Source organism: Bison bison, unplaced genomic scaffold, assembly GCF_000754665.1.
Source record: "Bison bison bison isolate TAMUID 2011002044 unplaced genomic scaffold, Bison_UMD1.0 scf7180017856337, whole genome shotgun sequence".
NCBI lineage: Eukaryota > Metazoa > Chordata > Mammalia > Artiodactyla > Bovidae > Bison > Bison bison.
Window position 1 is genome coordinate 379,833 of NW_011486910.1, and position 20,747 is coordinate 400,579.

At 39.5% G+C, this 20,747-nt stretch overlaps 1 protein-coding gene across 4 annotated transcripts in view; it reads left to right on the forward strand.

Moving 5' to 3' along the window:
• Positions 1 to 20,747, forward strand: part of FGGY (FGGY carbohydrate kinase domain containing) — a 504,873-nt gene that overhangs the window by 354,047 nt on the left and 130,079 nt on the right. For all 4 annotated transcript variants that reach the window (XM_010859213.1, XM_010859222.1, XM_010859202.1 and 1 more), the window contains one exon: positions 11,432 to 11,493. In XM_010859213.1, the coding sequence (XP_010857515.1) occupies positions 11,432 to 11,493 (62 nt within the window). The remainder of the gene's footprint in view (positions 1 to 11,431; positions 11,494 to 20,747) is intronic.

Genomic DNA, 20,747 nt, shown 5'->3' on the forward strand with positions numbered 1-20,747 from the left:
AAGGCAATAAGTAAAACAACCCCTTCTGCCCCTCCTCTGAAAATCTGTCCTCTTGTCAAGCTTACATTCTAACAACAGGAGACAGATAATACACAATAAAATGATAAGTAAGTTTTATTTTATGATATAAGTTGTAAAACTAATAGAGGAAGTCAACTTGTGAGTTGACTTTGCAGTTTTAAATAGGGTGGTCAGGATAGGCCTCATTGAAGTGACATCTAACAAATATGGTTTGGAAGGGAGTTAGCCATTTGGTGGGTTCAGTCCCTGGGTTGGGAAGATACCCTGGAGAAGGGAAAGGCTACTCACTCCAGTATTCTGGCCTAGAGAATTCCATGGACTGTATAGTCCATGGGGTTGCAAAGAGTGAGTCGGACGCAACTGAGTGACTTTCACTTTCACTTAGCCATTTGGAAACCTGGGAGAAGAACATATCAGGCCAAAGGAAAACCAGTGCAAAGATCCTGAGGGGGTTGCTTACCTGGAATAATGTAGGAATAGCAAGGAGGCCACAGGAATGGGGCAGAGGGAACCGGAATGAGAGTTGTAGGGAATACAGTCAGAGAGCTAATGGAGGTTGTATTTTGGCCACTGTAAGGATTTTGGCTTTTACTCTGTAAAATGGGAAGTCACTGAACAATGACGAACAGAGGAGAGATATGCTATGACTTCGGTCTTTAAGTATCATTCTGGCTGCCGTCTGCTATGTTGGGAAGAAACTGTGGATGGGAGTAGGGGAAGTAGAAGCAGGAAGACCAGAAAGAAGCTCTTGGAGTAGGCCAAATGAGAGGTGAGAATGATGGCCGTGGGCTTAGTGAAAAGCACCCAGATTGGGGATATGTTTTGAAGGTAGAAGCAAAAGTATTTCCTGCTGGATTGAATGTGAAGTGTGCAGAAAAGACAAAGGAGAGGGGTTTTGAAGGATAATTTTTCTATGGATAGAGACAGTGGATTAAATATCAAGGAGGTAGAGGGCAGAAGGAGTCAAGGATTACTCCGTTTTCTGACTGTAGTAACTGGTAAACTCACTGTGATCCTCCATTGTTTGTCTTCGTCTTGGTAAAGTACACCATCATTTATATACTTATTAAAGCCAGAAATTTAGGATTCGTACTTACCTCCCTCTTTTCCCTCTCTGCCCACGTCCAATTCATCAGAAAACCTTGTTTCTAACTCCAGAATGTACATCACCAATCTAGCTGTTTCTCTTTACCTTCACTCCCAGCACCACTGGCCAAACCACCGTTGTCTGTGTCCTGGACCATGTAAGGTGCATCTTTTGTACACAGCATGTAATTAGGTCTTGCCTTCCTGTTTTGTTTTATAACCTCTGATTTTTCTTGGAGTGTTTAAGCTATCAACATTTAATGTAACGATGAATATACTCAGATTTAGTCTTCCATTTTACTCTTGGTTTTCTGTGGTCACTTTTGTATTTTTGCTTTCTCCATCTCACATTTTTGTCTATTAGATTGAATATTTTCCAGTTTTGAAAATTTCATTTTTCTACTGGTTTGTAGGCATTTTTCCATTCTTTTTAAATGCCTTTTTTTAGGAATTATAGTAAACATTCTAAACTTTTCAGTCTACTTAGACTGTATACTGTATAACTTTGTGTAAAATTCAAAAAGCATTCAACTCTGTAGTTGCATTTACTAGTTCCCCCAACTCTTTATGTTGTATTTTGTGTGGTATCTACAAAGCTGTACACGCAACAGAACAGTAGTTGCTGTACTGTTTGCTTTAACCCGGTCTGCTTGGAATGCCATAACAAAATGCCACAGACTAGGTGGCTTAACCAGTAGACATTTACTTTCTTACAGTTCTGTATCAAGGTGCTATTTATGCTGGCAAGTTTGGTTTCTGGCGAGAACTCTCTTACTGGCCTGCACAGGGCTATATTTTCACTATGTCCCTCACATGGCCTTTGCTAGGTGTATGACATAGAGAGGGAGCTCTGGTGTCCCTTCCTCTTCTTATAAGGACAACAATCCTATCAGATTAGGGCCCCACCCTTATGACCTCATTTAACTTTAATTACCTCCATAATGTCTCCATCTCCAAATGCAGTCTTATTGGGGGTTGGACTTCAACATCTGAATTTTTAAAGGATACCATTTAGTCCATAACAGTCAGATGTATTTCAAAGAAATTCTGAGAAACAAAACATAATCTTTTGTGTTTACCTACATAGTTACAATTTCCATCATTTTTTAAAATTTCTTTATGAAATTATTATAAAAAAATTAAGCTTCCATCTGTATTTCCCTTCACTCTAAAGAACTCTCTTTAGCATTGCTTTGGTTCTTACAGGTCTACTGGTGAAACAACAACAAAAATACCTTCTTAGTTTTCTTTTTTTTTTTTTTTTCTTTCAACAGTTAAATATGTCAATATATTGCATTCTGGCACCATTGTTTCTTATGAGAAGTCAACCATCATTTATTTTGTTCTTCCCCTTCATGCAGTATATCCTTTTTCTCTAGCTACTTTTAAAATTTCTCTCCTAATCTTAGTTTTATGATGGTGTGCACATATGTGGTGTTTGAGGAATTTATCCTTCTCCAAGATTTGCTATACTTGTTGAATGTGTAAATTGCTGTCTTTTACCAAATTTGAGAAATCTTTAGCATTTACATAGAAATGTAATTACATAGAAATGATCTTTCTATGTATTTTCTAATATTGCAATTACATAGAAAATATCTTTTCTACCTATCTGCTCGTATTCCTCCTACTGTGACGCCAGTTATACGTATTGAAGACCTTAGGCTATTGTCTCATGGCCCCACCTGAGGGATTCTGTGGTTTTTCCCTCCCCCTAGTTTTTCTCTCTGTCTTTCTCTTCTCTCTCTCATTAGACACTCTCTATTGGTTGTTTATCAAGTTCATGGTCTCTTCTGTCTGCAATTTCCAATCAGCTATCAGGCCCATCCATTAAATATTTATTTCAGATATTATATTTATCAATATTAGAATTTCTACTTTTTGTTATAATTGTTTCCATTTCTTTACCATCTCCTATCTATTTATTAGTTATGGAATGTTATCCTTTTATATCCTTGAGCATTGTTAACCTGCTGGCTTTAAAATTCTTGCCTTTTTATTTTAACATCTGTATTATCTCAGGGATGTTGTCCATTAAATGGCCTTTCTCTTAAGTAAGGATTACATTTTCCTGTTGTGTCTAGTAATTTTGACTCTTATCTTTAATTTTGTAATTGAAGTCATATAGTGACACTGGCTTATACCTTTTTTCTGGAGAGTACTTTTTTTTTAAGCAAGTAATTTAATGACTGAATGCAAACTCCAAGGTTTTTCTCTCTTACAATGGACACCTACTGAAATCTTTGTTGAACTCTTTAAGCCTTAGCTAGGCTACATATTATGTAATTCGTAGATCATCCAGAGATCAAGGTAGCATTTATAGTCATAGTGTTGAACTCCCTTTTAATGTCTGTCTCCTTTCTGATATCTCCCTATCTCTTACTTTCTAGTTGTTATGGTTGCCTTGAGCTCTAACCTCTCATTTCCTAGCTAGGAAGACTGTGTATTTCTATCTGATTATTAGTTGTCCTGAATGGCAGTGATTGAGGCCTGCTCTCCAGCAAAAATCTGTAAAATCAAGAAACACATATAATGCTGTTTTTTCCTCCTATGTGTCTATTCCTCATCAGTTTCTACCTGGTTTGGTAACTTTCTAATATCTTCAGAGAATTGTTTACTGTAATTTGATAAGCATTTATAATTGTTATATTGTTATTTATAATTGTTTGCAAATAAGAGCTATCTAGTCAACTTAAGAAGTAGAACTCCTAAATGATTTCTTTTAAAGCAAACAAGATTACATCTCTTTCCTGATTAAAACCCTTCTGTTGGCCATCTGCATGTCATCTGTCTGGTCTTCTTTGGAAAAATGCCTATTTAGGTCTTCTGCCCATTGTTTGATTGAGTTGTTTATTTATATTGGGTTGTATGGGCTGTTTGTATAATTTAGATACAATCCCTTGTTGGTCTCATCATTTGCAAATGTTTTTTCCCATTCTGTAAGTTGTCTCTTCATTTTGTTGATGGTTTCCTTTGCTGTGCAGAAGCTTTTCAGTTTGATTAGGTCCTATTATTTAGTTTTGCTTTAATTTATTGTGCCTTAAGAGACTGATCTAAGAAAATATATTGCTACAATTTATGTCGAAGAATGCCTATGTTCTCTTTGAGAATTTTTATGGTGTCATGTCTTACATTTAGGTTTTTAGACCATTTCAATTTAGACCATTTATTTTTGTTTATGGAGAGGGGAGTGATCTAATTTCATTGTGGTCAGAATGCTGCTAAGTCACTCCAGTTGTGTCTGACTCTGTGCAACCCCATGGACTGCAGCCTACCAGGCTTCTCCGTACATGGGATTCTCCAGGCAAGAACACTGGAGTGGGTTGCCATTTCTTTCTCCAATGCATGAAAGTGGAAAGTGAAAATGAAGTCACTCAGTCGTGTCCAACTCTTAGCGACCCCATGGACTGCAGCCTACCAGGCTCCTCCATTCATGGGATTTTCCAGGCAAGAGTACTGGAGTGGGGTGCCATTGCAGAATGGCTATCATCAAAAAATCTACAAATAATAAATGATAGAAGGGGTATGGAGAAAAGGGAAGTCTCCTACAATGTTGGTGGAAGTGTAACTTGGTGCAGCCACTATGGAAAACAGTATGGAAGTCTCTTAAAAAGCTAAAGATAGCGCTACCATGTGAAAAGAAAAAGAAAATTCTAATTTGGAAAGATAACATGCACCCCAGTGCTCATAGCACCACTCTTTATAATAGCTAAGACATGAAATTGAAAACAAAAGTGAAGTCGCTCAGTCGTGTCCAATTCTTTGCGACCCCATGGACTGCAGCCTACCAGGCTCCTCCATCCATGTGATTTTCCAGGCAAGAATACTGTAATGGGTTACCATTTCCTTCTCCAAGAGATCTTCCCAAGCCAGGGATTGAACCCGGGTCTCCCCCATTGTAGGCAGACGCTTTACCATTGGAAACCACCCAAATGCCCATCAACAGATGATTGGATTAAGAAGATGTGGTATGTATTTATAATGGAATATTACTCAGGTGTAAATATTATGAAATACTGCCATTTGCAGCAATATGGAGGAACCTAGAAAATATTATACTAAGTGAAGTAAGTCAGAAGAGAAAAACAAATACTATATCATGTCACTTCTATGTAGAATCTTAAAAAATAACACAGATGACTCTATATACAAAATAGAAACAGACTCACAGATATAGAAGACAAATTTATTGCTAGCAAGGTAGGGAGAGGATAAATTAGCAATATGGGATTAACAGATAAAAACTACTATATAAAATAGATAAGCAGCAAAGATACACTGTACAGCACAGGATACTATATCCAATGTCATATAATAAATTTATAGTAACAGTGTTAGTTCCTCAGTCCTATCTGACTTTTAGACCCCCACGGACTGTAGCCCACGGGGCTCCTCTGTCCATGGGATTCTCCAGACAACAATACTGAAGTGGGTTGCCATTCCCTTCTCCAGAGGATCTTCCCAACTCAGGGATCAAACCCAGGTCTCCTACATTGCAGGCAGATTCTTTACCATCTAAGCTACAGGGAAGTCCTGTATATATAATAACCTATATGGGATATAATTAGAAAAAATAACTGAATCACTTTGCTGTATACCTGACACTAACACAATACTGTAAATCAGTTATACTTCAATTAAAAAAAAAAGCCACCTATGTCCTCTGATTGTACTTAGAGTAAAATCTAAAGCCTTTGAGATGGCCTGCTTGATCTGCCCCACTTCTACCTCTTTATCTTCATTTCATACAACTTTTCTGCTTCTTTGCTCCTTTGGATACCTATCAATTCCTAGGACACATGAAGCTCTTTCCTACTATTGAATCTTTGCATTTGTCATTCTCTCTACTGGGAATTATTGGTTCTTATTTTTTGTTCATATCTTTGCTCAAATTTCACCTTCAAATCTCTCCATCTTTACTGAATCCTCTATCTGAAATCAGTGTTTCTTTTTTTTTCTCTTTCTCTCTTTAATTTTTGACCTGTCTGCACAGCTTGCAGGATCTTAGTTCCCCAACCAGGGATTGAACCAGGGGCCACAGCAGGGAAAGCGCCAAGTCCTAACCCTGAACCACCAGGGAACTCCCCAAACCAGTGTTTTTATTACAGTGATTTATCTATTTCCTTCAAAAAACTAATCACAATCTTTAATTATTATATATATTTGTTGACTCTATATCTCAATAGAATATAATCTCCATGTGAAAAAGAAAATCTGCATGTGAACAGAAAGAATCCCCTGTGCTTATTGACTATGACCAAAATAGAGTGAGTGTGTGTGTATTTGGGTGTGTGTGGGTGTGTGTGTTAGTCACTCAGTCATGCCCAACTCTTTGCGATCCCATGCGGTGTAGCCCATCAGGGTCCTCCGTCCATGGGGTTTTCCAGGCAAGAATCCTGGAGTGGGTTGCCATTTCCTTCTCCAGAGGATCTTCCTGACCCCGGGATCGAACCCAGGTCTCTTGCATTACAGGCAGAATCTTTACCATCTGACCCATGAGGGAAACCCTAATATTCATTGCATCCATAAAAAACCTTCTTATCAGTTCAGTTCAGTCACTCAGTCATGTCTGACTCTTTGCGACCCCATGAACCACAGCACGCCAGACTTCCCTGTCTCAAGATTAATACATAAAGCTGTTTTTAATAGAGAAAAGCCCATCATGCAATAAGACAGCTTAGTCTTAGCAAAAACAATTATGGAACCTAAAATTCTTACATTTTAAATTTGTCTTTTGCTTGCCTATAAACTCTTTGCCAACAGTTTTGATATCTCAAATGGTGCAGTTCTCTGTAATTTTACAAGCTCTTGCCTATTTGTCATATTAACTTATTAAATGTTTTAGAAAATTAGAAATGGTCTTTTCCAAAGTCATGCCCTGAGCCAGAGCAGAGCTCAGATCTCAAGAGTCCTTGACTGTGCTCACTCTGCCATATGAAGGGTCAAAAACGCCAATGCTTAAAGAAGTTAGAGAGAGAGCATAAATGAACAAACAGACCAGGCAAAGAGATATTTTTTACTTCTCCAGAGCAGTTTCTCTTTTCAGCTTACAGTACTTTTGGGCTGAATTCCATGTTCCCTCCTTTGACTGAGAGATGGGCATAGAGAAATAAATCTCTACTCCGAGTAAAGCATTAGTACCATCATGATGATAAATTGAGTGGTGGCGCCTCTCACAAAGTGGAGGGTGCAGGCCTGTCTGAGGGGATCAGTCCCCACTCAGCTCCAGCTGACTCTTACCATGGGGAATCTGGGTGACCCAGTGTTTTATATTCACCACTTCTTCAAGAGAAACCAAAATCTGGACTGAACGCGACATCTCTCAATTTTAAAACATTGGCTCATTTTTAAAAACATTATATATCCCAAATAAAGTACATCTGTGGGCCAGATGCCACCTCCTACTACACATGTATGATCTCTGTTTTCTATTGTATTGCATTTCTGTTTTTCTTATATTCCACTTTTATAAGGAAATGCAAAAAAGAAACAAAAATTCTACTTGTGTAGTGTAAGATGGCCTTTTTCCTCTTGATCCTGACCTGAAAGCCATCCTGAAGATATGACTCCACCCAGCCAGTGTAAGCTTCCTACCTCTCTAAATAGTTTGTAGTTTTTTCTGCCTACTCCTACAGCTGCCAGCTCTCAGAGCTGAAATCTGAGAAGATGGAAGAAACAAGAAAAGAGTCATAGAGTTAGGGTAGTTCTGTCTATATATCTCTATGGCAACCACTTGGCAAATAAAGTTATTGTGGTAAAACTGGTTATTTCATGGGGAAACAAATAACCACTAATGGGACTCTGTGATCTTCTATGCTCTGCTCAATGCTAGAGATTAGAACATATGTCGAAAGATCAACCCTTGGGACAGGCACTCCAGACTTTTGAAATGAGTGCTCAGTTATTTGACAAACTGGCTCCTTGTTTATTAATCAGGGTGGGCCTTTACCATCAGACGCTGTGGAAAAACGAACCGCAGCTGACCTTTTAAATCCTGTTCTTCCAGCCATTTTTACTGTTTGGGTGGTACCTCCTTCTTTTTAATAATAGGTGTTATGATCTGAAAACCATCTCTATATCACTCAGCACAACCTTCCCTACAAAGCTAATTTTACTATCCACAAACTTAGATAGCAGAGGACATAAGTATAGACCATGAGTTTGAACCTAAGCCTTTTCCCAAGGCCCATGTTTCAGCTGCTGTTTTAAAATATAGATTTTTATTATTATTCTGGGCTCTGGATCAGTTACTTTTCATATGAAAGACAATGCTCACAGGCCAGTGAGTCCTTCACTATCCCTGGGAATTGGCTAACCATGAAAGGAACAGTCTCTCCAGGGTTACCAGGGCCCCAGATCCCAAAGCATCATAAATACAGAAAATAAAAAGATGTGATTACAATGACCACATTTCCTTTACTTAGACCCAAAAGTCCAAAGCATCTTTTCATTCTGATTTTCTTATATTCTGTAACGATTCAGTCACTAAGTTTGGTGGCTCGGACAGTAAAGTGTCTGCCTGCAATGTGAGAGACCTGGATTCGATCCCTGGGTCAGGAAGATCACTTGGAGAAGGAAATGGCAACCCATTCCAGTACTCTTGCCTAGAAAATCCCATGGACGGAGGAGCCTGATAGGCTACAGTCCATGGAGTTGCAAAGCAACATGACTAAGCAACTTCACTTTCTTTCGAGTTTGTTTTATTTCCTTCAAAATGTATCTCATCCATCCATTCGAGATGCCAGGCATTATTGTAGGCATTGAAGAATGGGAAATTACAAGGCTTTTGATTTAAAAGCGCTCAGAGGGTAAGGTAAGAGACATATAAACTAATAATTGAGAAGAACTTGATTAAGCTGATAAATGCTACAATAGAGCAAAGGCAGAGGATATTTGTGCCTGTGTTCCCAACGTCAGCCTCTGAATCCTGTGTGTGTTTCCTACCCAGTTGTGCCTACCCTGCTAGGTTAATTTTCCTTAACTTGTCATTATTTTACTCCACGAATCAAAATGATTTCCTACAGCCTATAATTCAGTAAAACTATAGTCACTTATCTGACTTTTAAGAACCACTGGCAGTCCACACCCTCCTCATGTACCCGTATTTTTACCACTTCATTTATTCTCTAATGTAATATACAGTTACTCTCTGACCATGTGTGCCCCACACAAACAGATACAAATATAAAGGGTAGTTAAGTGTTCCCAAGAAGCACATGGTATTCTGTGAGCATGTGGTCTATTATGGTTCATACATCCCATGTTTATTCATTGGATACTTATTGAGCATCTACAATTGCCAGTCTCAAGGCTAGACCAGTCTTCTGCTGTCTGTACCAGATTTGTCTTTCCATCTTCATATCTCTGCTCATCACAGCCTACTTCCTGGCATCTCTTGCCTGCAACTCTTTACTCCTCCAAACTGCTTTTTCTTTACTTCTTTCCTTTTGCTACTACGCATTATATGTGTTTGTTTTTTCCACTCTATCCCAGAACCTAGTCATAGTACCTGGTGAGGTAGGCACTTGGCAAATACCAAGTAACCACATTCACGCACGTGGTTCACATGCTAGGTTCTGTGCTTCCTCCAAGAAGCTCATCTAAATCCCCTTTCTCTGACCTCCTAAAGCACTTCCCATAGAAATTAGCATCAAATCAAGTAATGGCTTTAATTATCCATTATAGATGCCAGTGGGTTCATTGTGATGTTCCTACTAGATTGCAAACTCTTTAAGGCTCAGATTGTGCCTCATTACAGTAACCGAAAATTGAACCTTCAGGAAGTAAACATTCAAAACCTGAATGCCTTTCTTTCCATTGAAATGACCAATTGCTTTGGTGTTATTTTAAAATATTTTTGCAGCTCTACACAAGTGGAATTTAACACCTTATACCTAGAAGTTCAGGAGACAATGTCACATAGTGCTGAAGACCAGAGACTTTAAATAGACCTAGGTTTGAAACCTAAATCTGCCACTTATTCCCTATGACCCTAGGCAACCCTAGGGTTACTTAATCTCTTCTAGTTTTTTCACCTCCATGGTGAATAATAGTATCTTCTTCACAGAAGTGTTGTAAGGATAAACGAGATAATGAATGTAAAATGCTTAGCTTAGTATTGGTATATAGTAAATGAGTCAGTACATTTTAGGTGATACCATTTATACTGTTGTTGGCATTATGGTAAGCACACTCTGTGTCCTAGAAACCCCGTTTTAAAAGGATACTAGGATGGGGAAAGGGGGAGAGGAGCTTACTGAGGCTCAGAGCAGTAAAATGACTTGCACAAAGTCACACAGCTAGTTCCTATCAGAGCCAGAACCCCAGACCCAACCTAGGCAACTCCAGAACAAAGCTTCTTTCTCTGTACACAGTCCTGACTCTCCGGAGGCATGCTCAGAGAGACTATCTCCATGAGGCCACAGAAACTGGTCTGTTCGTAGTTTGAATGAAAATAAATAGGTCAGAATGGTTGTTTTGGAGACTCATGTAAACACTGAGAAAATACACAGATTAGGTTCAGGAACTCAAGCCGGGTGTGGGGTGTGTTTTAGCAAGCAGAGTCACAGCATGGGGAAACACATCCCTTCCTGATACTTAGCACATATTATTTTGTTTAGAGCCACCAAGTGGATTAAGGAATAAACCCTAGGCATGGAATTTCAAATGAGAAGACCATTGTCCACAGAGCTCAGACATTTCTGTCCTTGGAAAGCTCTGTCCCACTTTCTCACAGGATAACTTCTCAGTCAGAAGAGGTTCTCTTGACAGCTCTGGGGCAACTCTTTGGTGCTTTTTTAAACTCGGACTCCCTCCTCAGAGTCTCTTTCACTCAGCTTTTCCATTAGTAAGATGCACAGAGTAATTCAAGGTCTGGCATTGCCCTGGGGTGATAGCATGGGGTAACAGGAGGAGGGGGAGATAATGTAACCCAGAGATCAGTGTTTTTAATACCCAGGTCCCCCTCCCCAATCCCAAACACTTACCCTGAGTTACTTGAGTTATACCTCCTTCTCACACCTCTGTCAAACCTCACTCTTAGATCTGACACTACCTGCTGCTACCAGTTCAGCCTTGGGAGTTTCATTTCCTACTGTTCTTCTCTTTAAACTTCTTTGTTTTATAAATCCAAGAAGCCAGCAGTTAGTTAAACAAAGCTAGATTTCTGAAAGAGCTGAGACCCTCTTCCTGAGTTAGCTTTTTAGCATTCTTGGCTCCTCTGTAGACAAGGAATTGAAAGAAACAGACATTTTAATGTATCTTCTTCTGGCTTAAACATAAGCTAGAGAAGCTATAAAACTGACCCCTCTCTCTTGTTTTTCAGATAGACCACATGGTGCAGGGCCATGCTGCCTTTCCTGAACTACAAGCCAAGGCCACAGCCAGGTAATGGCTCTCTCTGTTCCCTACAACTTCCCAAGCCCAGCTGCACCCGTGGCACTGACTTTAGGCGGCTGCATGATTTTCACATTCTGTGAGCAATGAAAATGCCTGGAAGTTCTTAGTTATAAGACAGTCATCTGGATGATTCAGAACATACATGTATTCATTTTCAAAACAGCCTACGATAACTCACAAAGAACCTAGAGATCCCCATAGAATATTGTAGTGACCATGGTTGAGATGCTCTGATGTAGAAGAGGGTGCATGGATTTTGGAGTCAGAACTTCTTGGATTCGAATACAGTTTTTCTACTTATTAACTGTGTGACCTTGGGTAAGTTATTCAATCTCTCTAAGCCTGTCTTTCATCTATGAAACAAGATAGTAACCGACAGGAGTGGTTTCTAGAATATATTGTTAAGGGAAGAAAGCAGAGTATAAAGGAGTTTTGCAGTATACTCTTTTTATGTAGAAAGAAGGTGATAAAAGAAAATATATGTGTATCTACTCATTTATGCAAAAGAAGTATAGGAAAGTTAAATCAGAAACTAATGCAGTTATTAACTCTAGGGGGGTGTGGGTAGCAATGCGATGGAAATAATGGGGAAATGGGAACAGGATAGTAGGAGGGAACAACACTTCTTTGAGTATGCCTTCTTATATAACTGACTCTTAGAATCACGATGACTTCATGTCCCTCTGAAAAGAAATAACAGATAGATGGATAGGGGGATGGATGGATGGATGGATGGATAGAGAGATACTTGGATAGATGCGTGTGATGGGGGTGAAGTACAAATAGTAAAAAAAAAAAAAGGAACCTATTGTATTACTAATAACACGATCACACTAACAGAGATTTTAGAAAGAAAAAAACTAACCTAAGTAACTCTGAGAAAGAATATTTTGAGAGTATGCTGTATGGCTAAAAATAGAAATAACTACATAAATAATATGCTGTTATTAATGAGTTTGTTTTTTATAGTATCAGTTAGCTATTCTGAAAATCCTTTATGTGTATGCTATAGTTGAGCAGAAAAATAGATTTTTTTTTTTTTGCGGATGATGAGAGCCAGGTTTTCTATAGACAAGAAAAGGAGAATGTTAGAATAAACAGTATAGTAATGGGTGGAAGTCAGAGGTATCAGTATCAGCTTGTGGCTTTTTAGTTTATATATTGCTGGATCTAGGTAGAAATAAATATAGATACATATATTCATGGGTGAGTGGGTGTGACATATTTATTTGTTCTCTAGCAATCTCTGCTGAGATGGTTTAGAAGTAATGACACCTTCCTAGCAATGTGTACGCCCAGCACCCATGGTTGCCAAAAAGGAAAGTTGGGGAAGGATTAAATTAGGAGTTTGGGATTAATAGATACAAACTACTATATATATACATATATATATATATAAAACAAAGTCCTACTCACAGCACAGGGAACTGCATTCAATATCATGTAATAAGCCTTAATGGAAAGGAATATGCGTATATGTATAACTGAATCATTGTGCTATATGCCTGAAACTAACACAACATTGTAAATCAACTGTATTTCAAGTAAATAAATAAAATTAATGAGTGAGAGTCTGATACAAAGCAGAGTATTCAAACAGGGCCTCTGTAATAGCCTAGAGGGGTGGAATGGGGAGAGAGATGGGAGGCAGGTTCAAAAGGAAGGAGATATATGTATACCCATGGCTGATTCATGTTGAGGTTTGACAGAAAACAACGAAAGTCTGTAAAGCAATTACCCTTCAATTAAAAAAAATAATTTTTTTTAAAAAGCAGGGTATTTACATAGTCCCATAGTATTTCACTGTAAGATACTTATTAAAAGAAAGGAAAAATAATAAAGAAATCTTGGCTTCACAGTGGAGAAATTTGGCAGGCAATACCTTATCCAAGTGATCAAGACTAACAGTACTGGCAATAAGATACATCAGCATCATGGACCTCATTTTATGAGGCACTGAGAAGAATTCAACATCATTTTTGTAATGTTTAACCGAAAATGTATCACCTCAGTGTAAACATGAGGAAACATTATGCAAACCCAAATTGAGGGACATTCTACAAAATTATTAGCAAACGTGCCTCAAAGATTATGAAATTTAAGGAATTACTAGAGAACTGTCCCAGATTCAAAGAGACTAAGATGCTACTGCATCTGGAAACAATATTTGATCATGGGTTGGTTTTGATCTTAGTCAGAAAAAGGCCATTAGTGGGGAAAAACTGTCAACATTCAAATAAGTATAGAGATTAGTAATACTATAGTATTTGTGTTAATTTCTTAGATGATGAGTATAAGGGAAGTCTGCATACTGTTTTTGCAATTTTTCTGTAAATCTAAAATGATTTTGAAAAAAGTTTGAAGAATAATTATCAAATTAATTCCATGATATTAATGCTAATTGTTGGGCTTTTTAACAAAAGTAAGGTATTTTATAATATTATCAGAGAAGTTCCATCAGTGTAGCTAGTACCTGGCAAAAGGGAGAAAGTCTAAGGTGAAGGTTATTATTATAGATTCTGGAGCCAAATTGCCTGTCTCAGCTTCAGCCCTTAGTAGCTTGTCACCCGCATAACTTATTTAACCTCATTGTGCCTTCATACTTTACTCTACAGGAAAATAATAGTAAGCACCTCATTAGGTTGTTGAGAAAATTAAATGAATTTCAATAGTGTCTGGGATACAATGACAGTTGCTGAGATTTACTGAATACCTGTAATAGGTATTTAGTAAATGCATATTCAAAAGCAGAGACATTATTTTGCCAACAAAGCTCTGTCTAGTCAAGGCTATGGTTTTTCCAGTGGTCATGTATGGCTGTGAGAGTTGGAATGTGAGGAAAGCTGAGCACCGAAGAATTGATGCTTTTGAAGTGTGGTGTTGGAGAAGACTCTTGAGAGTCCCTTGGACTGCAAGAAGATCCAACCAGTCCATTCTGAAGGAGATCAGTCCTGGGTGTTCTTTGGAAGGAATGATGCTAAAGCCAAAACTCCAATACTTTGGCCACCTGATGCGAAGAGTTGACTCATTGGAAAAGACTCTGATGCTGGGAGGGATTGGGGGCAGGAGGAGAAGGGGACGACAGAGGATGAGATGGCTGGATGGCATCACCAATTCGATGGACATGAGTTTGGGTAAACTCTGGGAGTTGGTGATGGACAGGGAGGCCTGGCGTGCTGCGGTTCATGGGATCGCAAAGAGTTGGACACGACTGAGCGACTGAACTGAACTGAACTGATATAGATAGTGATGAAAGGTGTTGTAGTCACTTGTGTTAGACATTTCCTTTCCACCAAGGGACATGCAATCATGGAAAGGCACACCTGCACAGAGCAGAAGGAAGTGCATACTGACTAGAATATAAACACTGTGTTGTCAGGGTATAGAGGGGGTTTGACCCCGACCAAGAGTCTCAGAAAGGCTTCGTATGTTTTTCCCTTCTAGGAGTCTGTAGTACAAGGTCATTACCATTGTACTAGAGGGATCACACCACTTAACCAATAATTAGCATTTTAGTTGGCTTAGAGACCACATAACCTAGAGGAGGGATGCCTAACCTCAGATCATCAGTGAACCGCTAATTGTGTGCAGAGTTTTATTGATTACATATTTATGTGTATATTTCTGGAAAGAGAGGCCATAGCTTTTATCAGATTCTCGAGGAGATCCAGCATTTATAAACCTTTAACCCACAGAAAAGAGGGCAGATACAGAGTTCCAAGATCTGGATTCAAATCCCAGCTCTCACATGCATTGCTGTGTGAACCTTAGTTTCCTTAACTGACATGAGGTTGTAGACAGGAGAGAGCCAGCTGTGGGTAGCTCCAAGAATTTGAGTATTTTGAAAGCCTTCATAAACTATACAATGACAATGACAATGACAACCACCACTACCACAACTTCTACTGCTATTACAAATGATCATAAAAGAGGAGGATTTTTTTGGAGGGGATTGTTCTAGGGTTAAGCAGCAGATATCCGTCATCCATCACCTTACTTACTCTCAGGGAGTATCAAGAACACTGGAATGGGAATCAGAGGTCTTGGCTTCTTGTACTGATTCTGCCATAAATCTCTTGATGACTCAGTTTCCTCACCCATAAAATTACAATAATACCACCCTGCTTAACTAGTTTTCCAAGTATTATGAGGATGAAAGTAGACCATGGAAACACCAGTCTCTGAAGACCTTAAAGTTCAACACAAACCTAAGGGATAGTTTAGACTTTGCCATGAAATACTCAAAATTTCCAGAACTTTCTTCCGTAGCTGAATCTCATGTAAGTAGTTTTGACTGAAAATAGGAAGAAAGAATTTATGGATTAGCATGAAAACTCAGAGAAACCACAGCATAGGGTGGTCCAAAAGCATTAATTTATGGAATTCACTCTTAAAGTCAGGCTAGGTTTAAATCCCACATCTCTTCACTTGCCAGCTGACTTCAACCCCCTTTCCAACTGCCTGTCTGTATTTTTCCTTCTCTTTAGAGCTAAGTTGACCCAAAGCATTGTGTGTACTCCTGGTCAGTTTCCTCACTCCTCCCTTGCCCACTTGAGTTTGAATTCTGTTATTATCAGCCCCTGAAACATTTAATATCCCAGTTTTCAGCAAACACAGGATGCCTTGCAGTCCCTTTCCTTGAGCTCCCAGCTGCATGCGGCACCAGTAATCACTCCTCTCTTTCCAATACTCTCTTCTGTTGATTGTTTAGAATGTCGTCTTCACCCATGTACGTGAAGCTTCTGTATGTCTGACTCTTTCTTAATCTCCTTTTCAAGCTCATGATCCTCTTCTTGATCACTGACATCAGAGTTCATCACAGCTACATTCTTGGAGCTATTCTCTCTTCGTGGCCTTTTTCTATAACCCCATCTACATTGTTGGCTTCATTTAATTCTATATTTTATCTCCAGCTCATATATTTAGTAGGCATTCAGTGTTGATTCTCTTCTCTTCTAGTTTCCTTCTGTTATCTTGCAAAGGAAAATGTCTCTATTTATCAGATCTATAAATAGACTGTATCAGGACTATAGCACTCACTATACTTCGGATCTTAGAACCAAATAAGGATAGTTGTTATTATGTGAAGTTGGTTATTTGGAAGGGACAACAAATCCCTTGGAATGAAAAACTGTATGCCTCTTTTGGTGTGACTTGGGGCTCTCTGAAAACAGTAATGCAGGTCACCCCTGTCTCAGAGCTTAGCATCAGCAAATCCTATTTGAAACCATAGAGACAAATGTTGATAAACAGACTTAGTATTTTATACTCTCCATGTACTGTACTCATAGAGTTCATCCTGAAGAGGACTGTTTTATGAGCTTATCAAGTGTGTAAACAGTAACTAGATGTACCAATGCATGTAAATGACAACCAGAGTCTCTTTCTATGTGGGGCCAAATATCCACATATTTTACTGCTTTGCCAGAGATCACTTTCCATTGATTATAACTTCAGCTCTTTTCCTCTAGTCTGCCTATTATTTTCTTACTTCTCTTAAAGACTCTTTACCAGTGTTTCAGAATGAGGTTATGGTGATGGCAGGATTTGATGGGAAGATAATAATCCACAAGTACTGGATTCAAGGTCGACAGCAGAGCCAAGGTTAAAATTTGGGTCCTCAGACTGTCTGCTAAGTGTCTTATGAACACTTATGGTATAACAGTGAACAAGAAATAAATAAGTCCCTGTTTTCATGGAAATTATGGTCATGCACATACACATACATATATGTATGTGCGTATCTGCAGAGAGAGAGAGAGAACACATACTCCAGGAATTGGTCAGCATTATAAAGGAAAAATTGGAGAAGGCAATGGCACCCCACTCCAGTACTCTTGCTTGGAAAATCCCATGGATGGAGGAGCCTGGTAGGCTGCAGTCCATGGGGTGGCTAAGAGTCAGGCACGACTGAGCGACTTCACTTTCACTTTTCACTTTCATGCATTGGAGAAGGAAATGGCAACCCACTCCAGTATTCTTGCCTGGAGAATCCCAGGGACGGGGGAGCCTGATGGGCTGCCGTCTATGGGGTCGCACAGAGTCGGACACAACTGAAGTAACTTAGCAGCAGCAGCAGCATAAAGGAAAAATAGAGATGAGTAAGGAGACATAGAATGAGAGGTGTTAAGGTGATGGATGGGAGCTGTTTCAGGTGGGGGAGCCATCCTTCATTAGGTTGCATTCAAAGAGGACTCTGAATAAGGAGAGGGAACGAGCCATGATTATGCAAAGAAGATCCCTTTGGATGAAAGAAACAAGTCCCACAGCCTGGAGGCAGAAGCCAGCTTGGCAAACTCAGTAGACATTGTAAAGGTCACTATGGCTGGACCAAAGTGGAAGAGAATGGGGGACAGATGAGAGCTGAAATTTAGCCAAGGGCCAAACCATGTGGGTCATTGTAGAAAGCTCTGAGACCACTGGACTTTATTAAAGACTTTTGTTTAAAGGATGACTTTGGGTGCTCTATAGAGAATAAACTAGACCATTGGTGGGAAGAGGGGTCAGTGGAATCCAGGGATCCTGACCTCAGCAGGCTGATAATCTTCTGGAGGAGGAGGACTGGAGACAGAGAAGCCCAGCCCCATTCTGAGCTACTTTTGCAGCCTCACTGCAGGCAGTGGTGTGATTTTTGTTCACTTCCAGTCTCAGAGGTGCAAGGTTCTGCTAATTCCCATCCTCTTGCTCAATCTGTGTTTCTTTTATCCCACTTCCCCCTGGAGTTTTTTTGTTATTCCTTTGAGGACAATCAATTTTTTTTAATCTGATTTCTTCTTCAAACCGCTTTTGTTTCTGTGATTTCCATAATCCCACTGAGGATCACTTTTAAAATGTACTAGTCCCCCATATGCCAAATCTTAGGGTATATCTAAATCTTTCCATTCGGAGAAGGCAATGGCACCCCACTCCAGTACTCTTGCCTGGAAAATCCCATGGATGGAGGAGCCTGGTGGGCTGCAGTCCGTGGGGTCACTAAGAGTCGGAGAGGACTGAGCAACTTCACTTTCACTTTTCACTTTCATGCATTGGAGAAGGAAATGGCAACCCACTCCAGTGTTCTTGCCTGGAGAATCCCAGGGACGGGGTAGCCTAGTGGGCTGCCGTCTACAGGGTCGCACAGAGTCGGACATGACTGAAGCCACTTAGCAGCAGCAGCAGCAGCAAATATTTCCATTAAAATCTGTATAAATTCCCCCTCGAGAAAGAAAGGCCAAGAACGCTTTTTAAGAATTTTCAATGTGCCTAACACTGTGTTTAGTGATAATTTTATTTATATATATATATATATATATATATATATATAATCTCATTTAATTCTAGATGAGGAAATGAGTACTTTAGGGACTCCACTTGTAAACATTGTCCTCACTATCCATTCTTGTGTTCCCTTGGCCTGTATGGATTCTTCAACCTTGGTCCCTCATTCCAACAACTGGGACCATCAGTCTATCAACAAGTATTTACTTAGGCTCCCCTGAGCTCTGGCAATCATAAAGCCAGGGTGATGATATTAACACCTTTTATCCCCCAGGGTGTGCCAGGATAATTAGTGAATTCTTGATATCTCTTGGATGAGAAATGTTTTTTAAATAGACATAAGCTGGATATTACAATGCCTTTCTTTGGCTTCTGTTCTTTGGGCAAGTATAAGAAAGTGCTCATTAGGGTGCTAAGAAGACTGAGGGCTATGCTGACTTAGGAAATCAATTCTTTATTTTCTGCCTCTCAGCAGATTCACTGCAGCCCAACATAGCGCCTGGCACATGAGTGGAAGCAGGGGGGTGGATGTCACAAGATGATTATTCCTTTTCTCTGCCCTCTTCTGTGGGATACATCCACACTCCTGGAAAGCTGTGTCCATGTGACTACGGAAATCTACTCTTTGGCAGCCCTGTGCTACAATGAGATGGAGAGGCTAAAAAATAACCTCTAATATCCCATGTGGGATCAGTATTTATTCACTCTACACTTTAGTAACCGTGTTGAACACCTGGTGGGATGAGTCAGATGTGACTGTTTCCCAGGAGTTCAGATTCCAGAGATGGATACAGATAACATTGGGACAATTATCATATAGTGGCAGAAGGACCATCCATTTGATATATACTCTTGAGTGGTACTGTGTGCCAAGTTCTCTGCTAAATTCTGAATGTATACTGGTGATGCCCTGCCTTCATGAAGCTTAAAGTCCACAGGAGGCCACAGGCAGTTAATAAGTAAACAAACCCATGAATAAATATATGGTGACCTGATATGAAAAAAACTGACAGAGTACAGTCATAGAATATCAGGGGAACCCCATTTAGATGAGGTGGTCAGGGAAACCCCAGCTAATGGAAACACAGTTAAGACAAAAGGGATAAAAATGAGATAATCATGTGAAGAGCAGAAGGGAAAAACACCAAAGGTTACCAAATGGGAAAGGGGGTAAGGAGGGATATATAAGGAGTTTGGGATACCAGATACAAACTACTATATATAAAATAGATAAACAATAAGGTTCTACTGTATAGCGGAGGGAACTATACTCTATACCTTATAATAAACTATAGAGAAAAATAATCTGAAAAAGAATATATATATATAGAACACCCATACATATATGTCTGTATATACATATATGTGTATGTATGTTTGTATATGTATGTGTATATGTATGTGTGTGTACTCAGTCACTTCAGTAATGTCTGTCTCTGTGTGACCCTATGGACTGTAGCCTGCCAGGCTCCTCTGTCCATGGGGTTTCCTAGGGAAGAATACTGGAGTGGGTTGCCATGCCCTCCTCCAAGGGATCTTCCCAACCCTGGGATCAAACCTGCATTTCCTGTTTCTCCTGCATTGCAGATGAACTCTTTACCTGCTGAGCCACCAGGGAAGCCCAAGTTATTTATATATAAACTGAATCACTTTGCTGTATACCAAGAAATAACACAGCACTGTAAACCAACTATACTTCAATTAAAAAGAGTCTTGAACAGTGATTACCATAGGCAGGTAAAGGAGGCAAGTAAGAGAATTCTAGGAGAGAAGGAGAATAGGCAAACATTCAGAGGTTAAGACCTGCATACTTTGAAAAATCCGAAGTAGTTTAGTGTCACTGGAGCATGATGTGTGCAGGGGTGAGGAGGGAGGAGGAATGGAAAACATGTCTGTAGTATGGAACAGTGTGACAAGGACTAAATAAGGAAGAACATCTATGTCAAACAAGGAAGCTTATGCTTTATCGTGAGGGCAATGGGAAG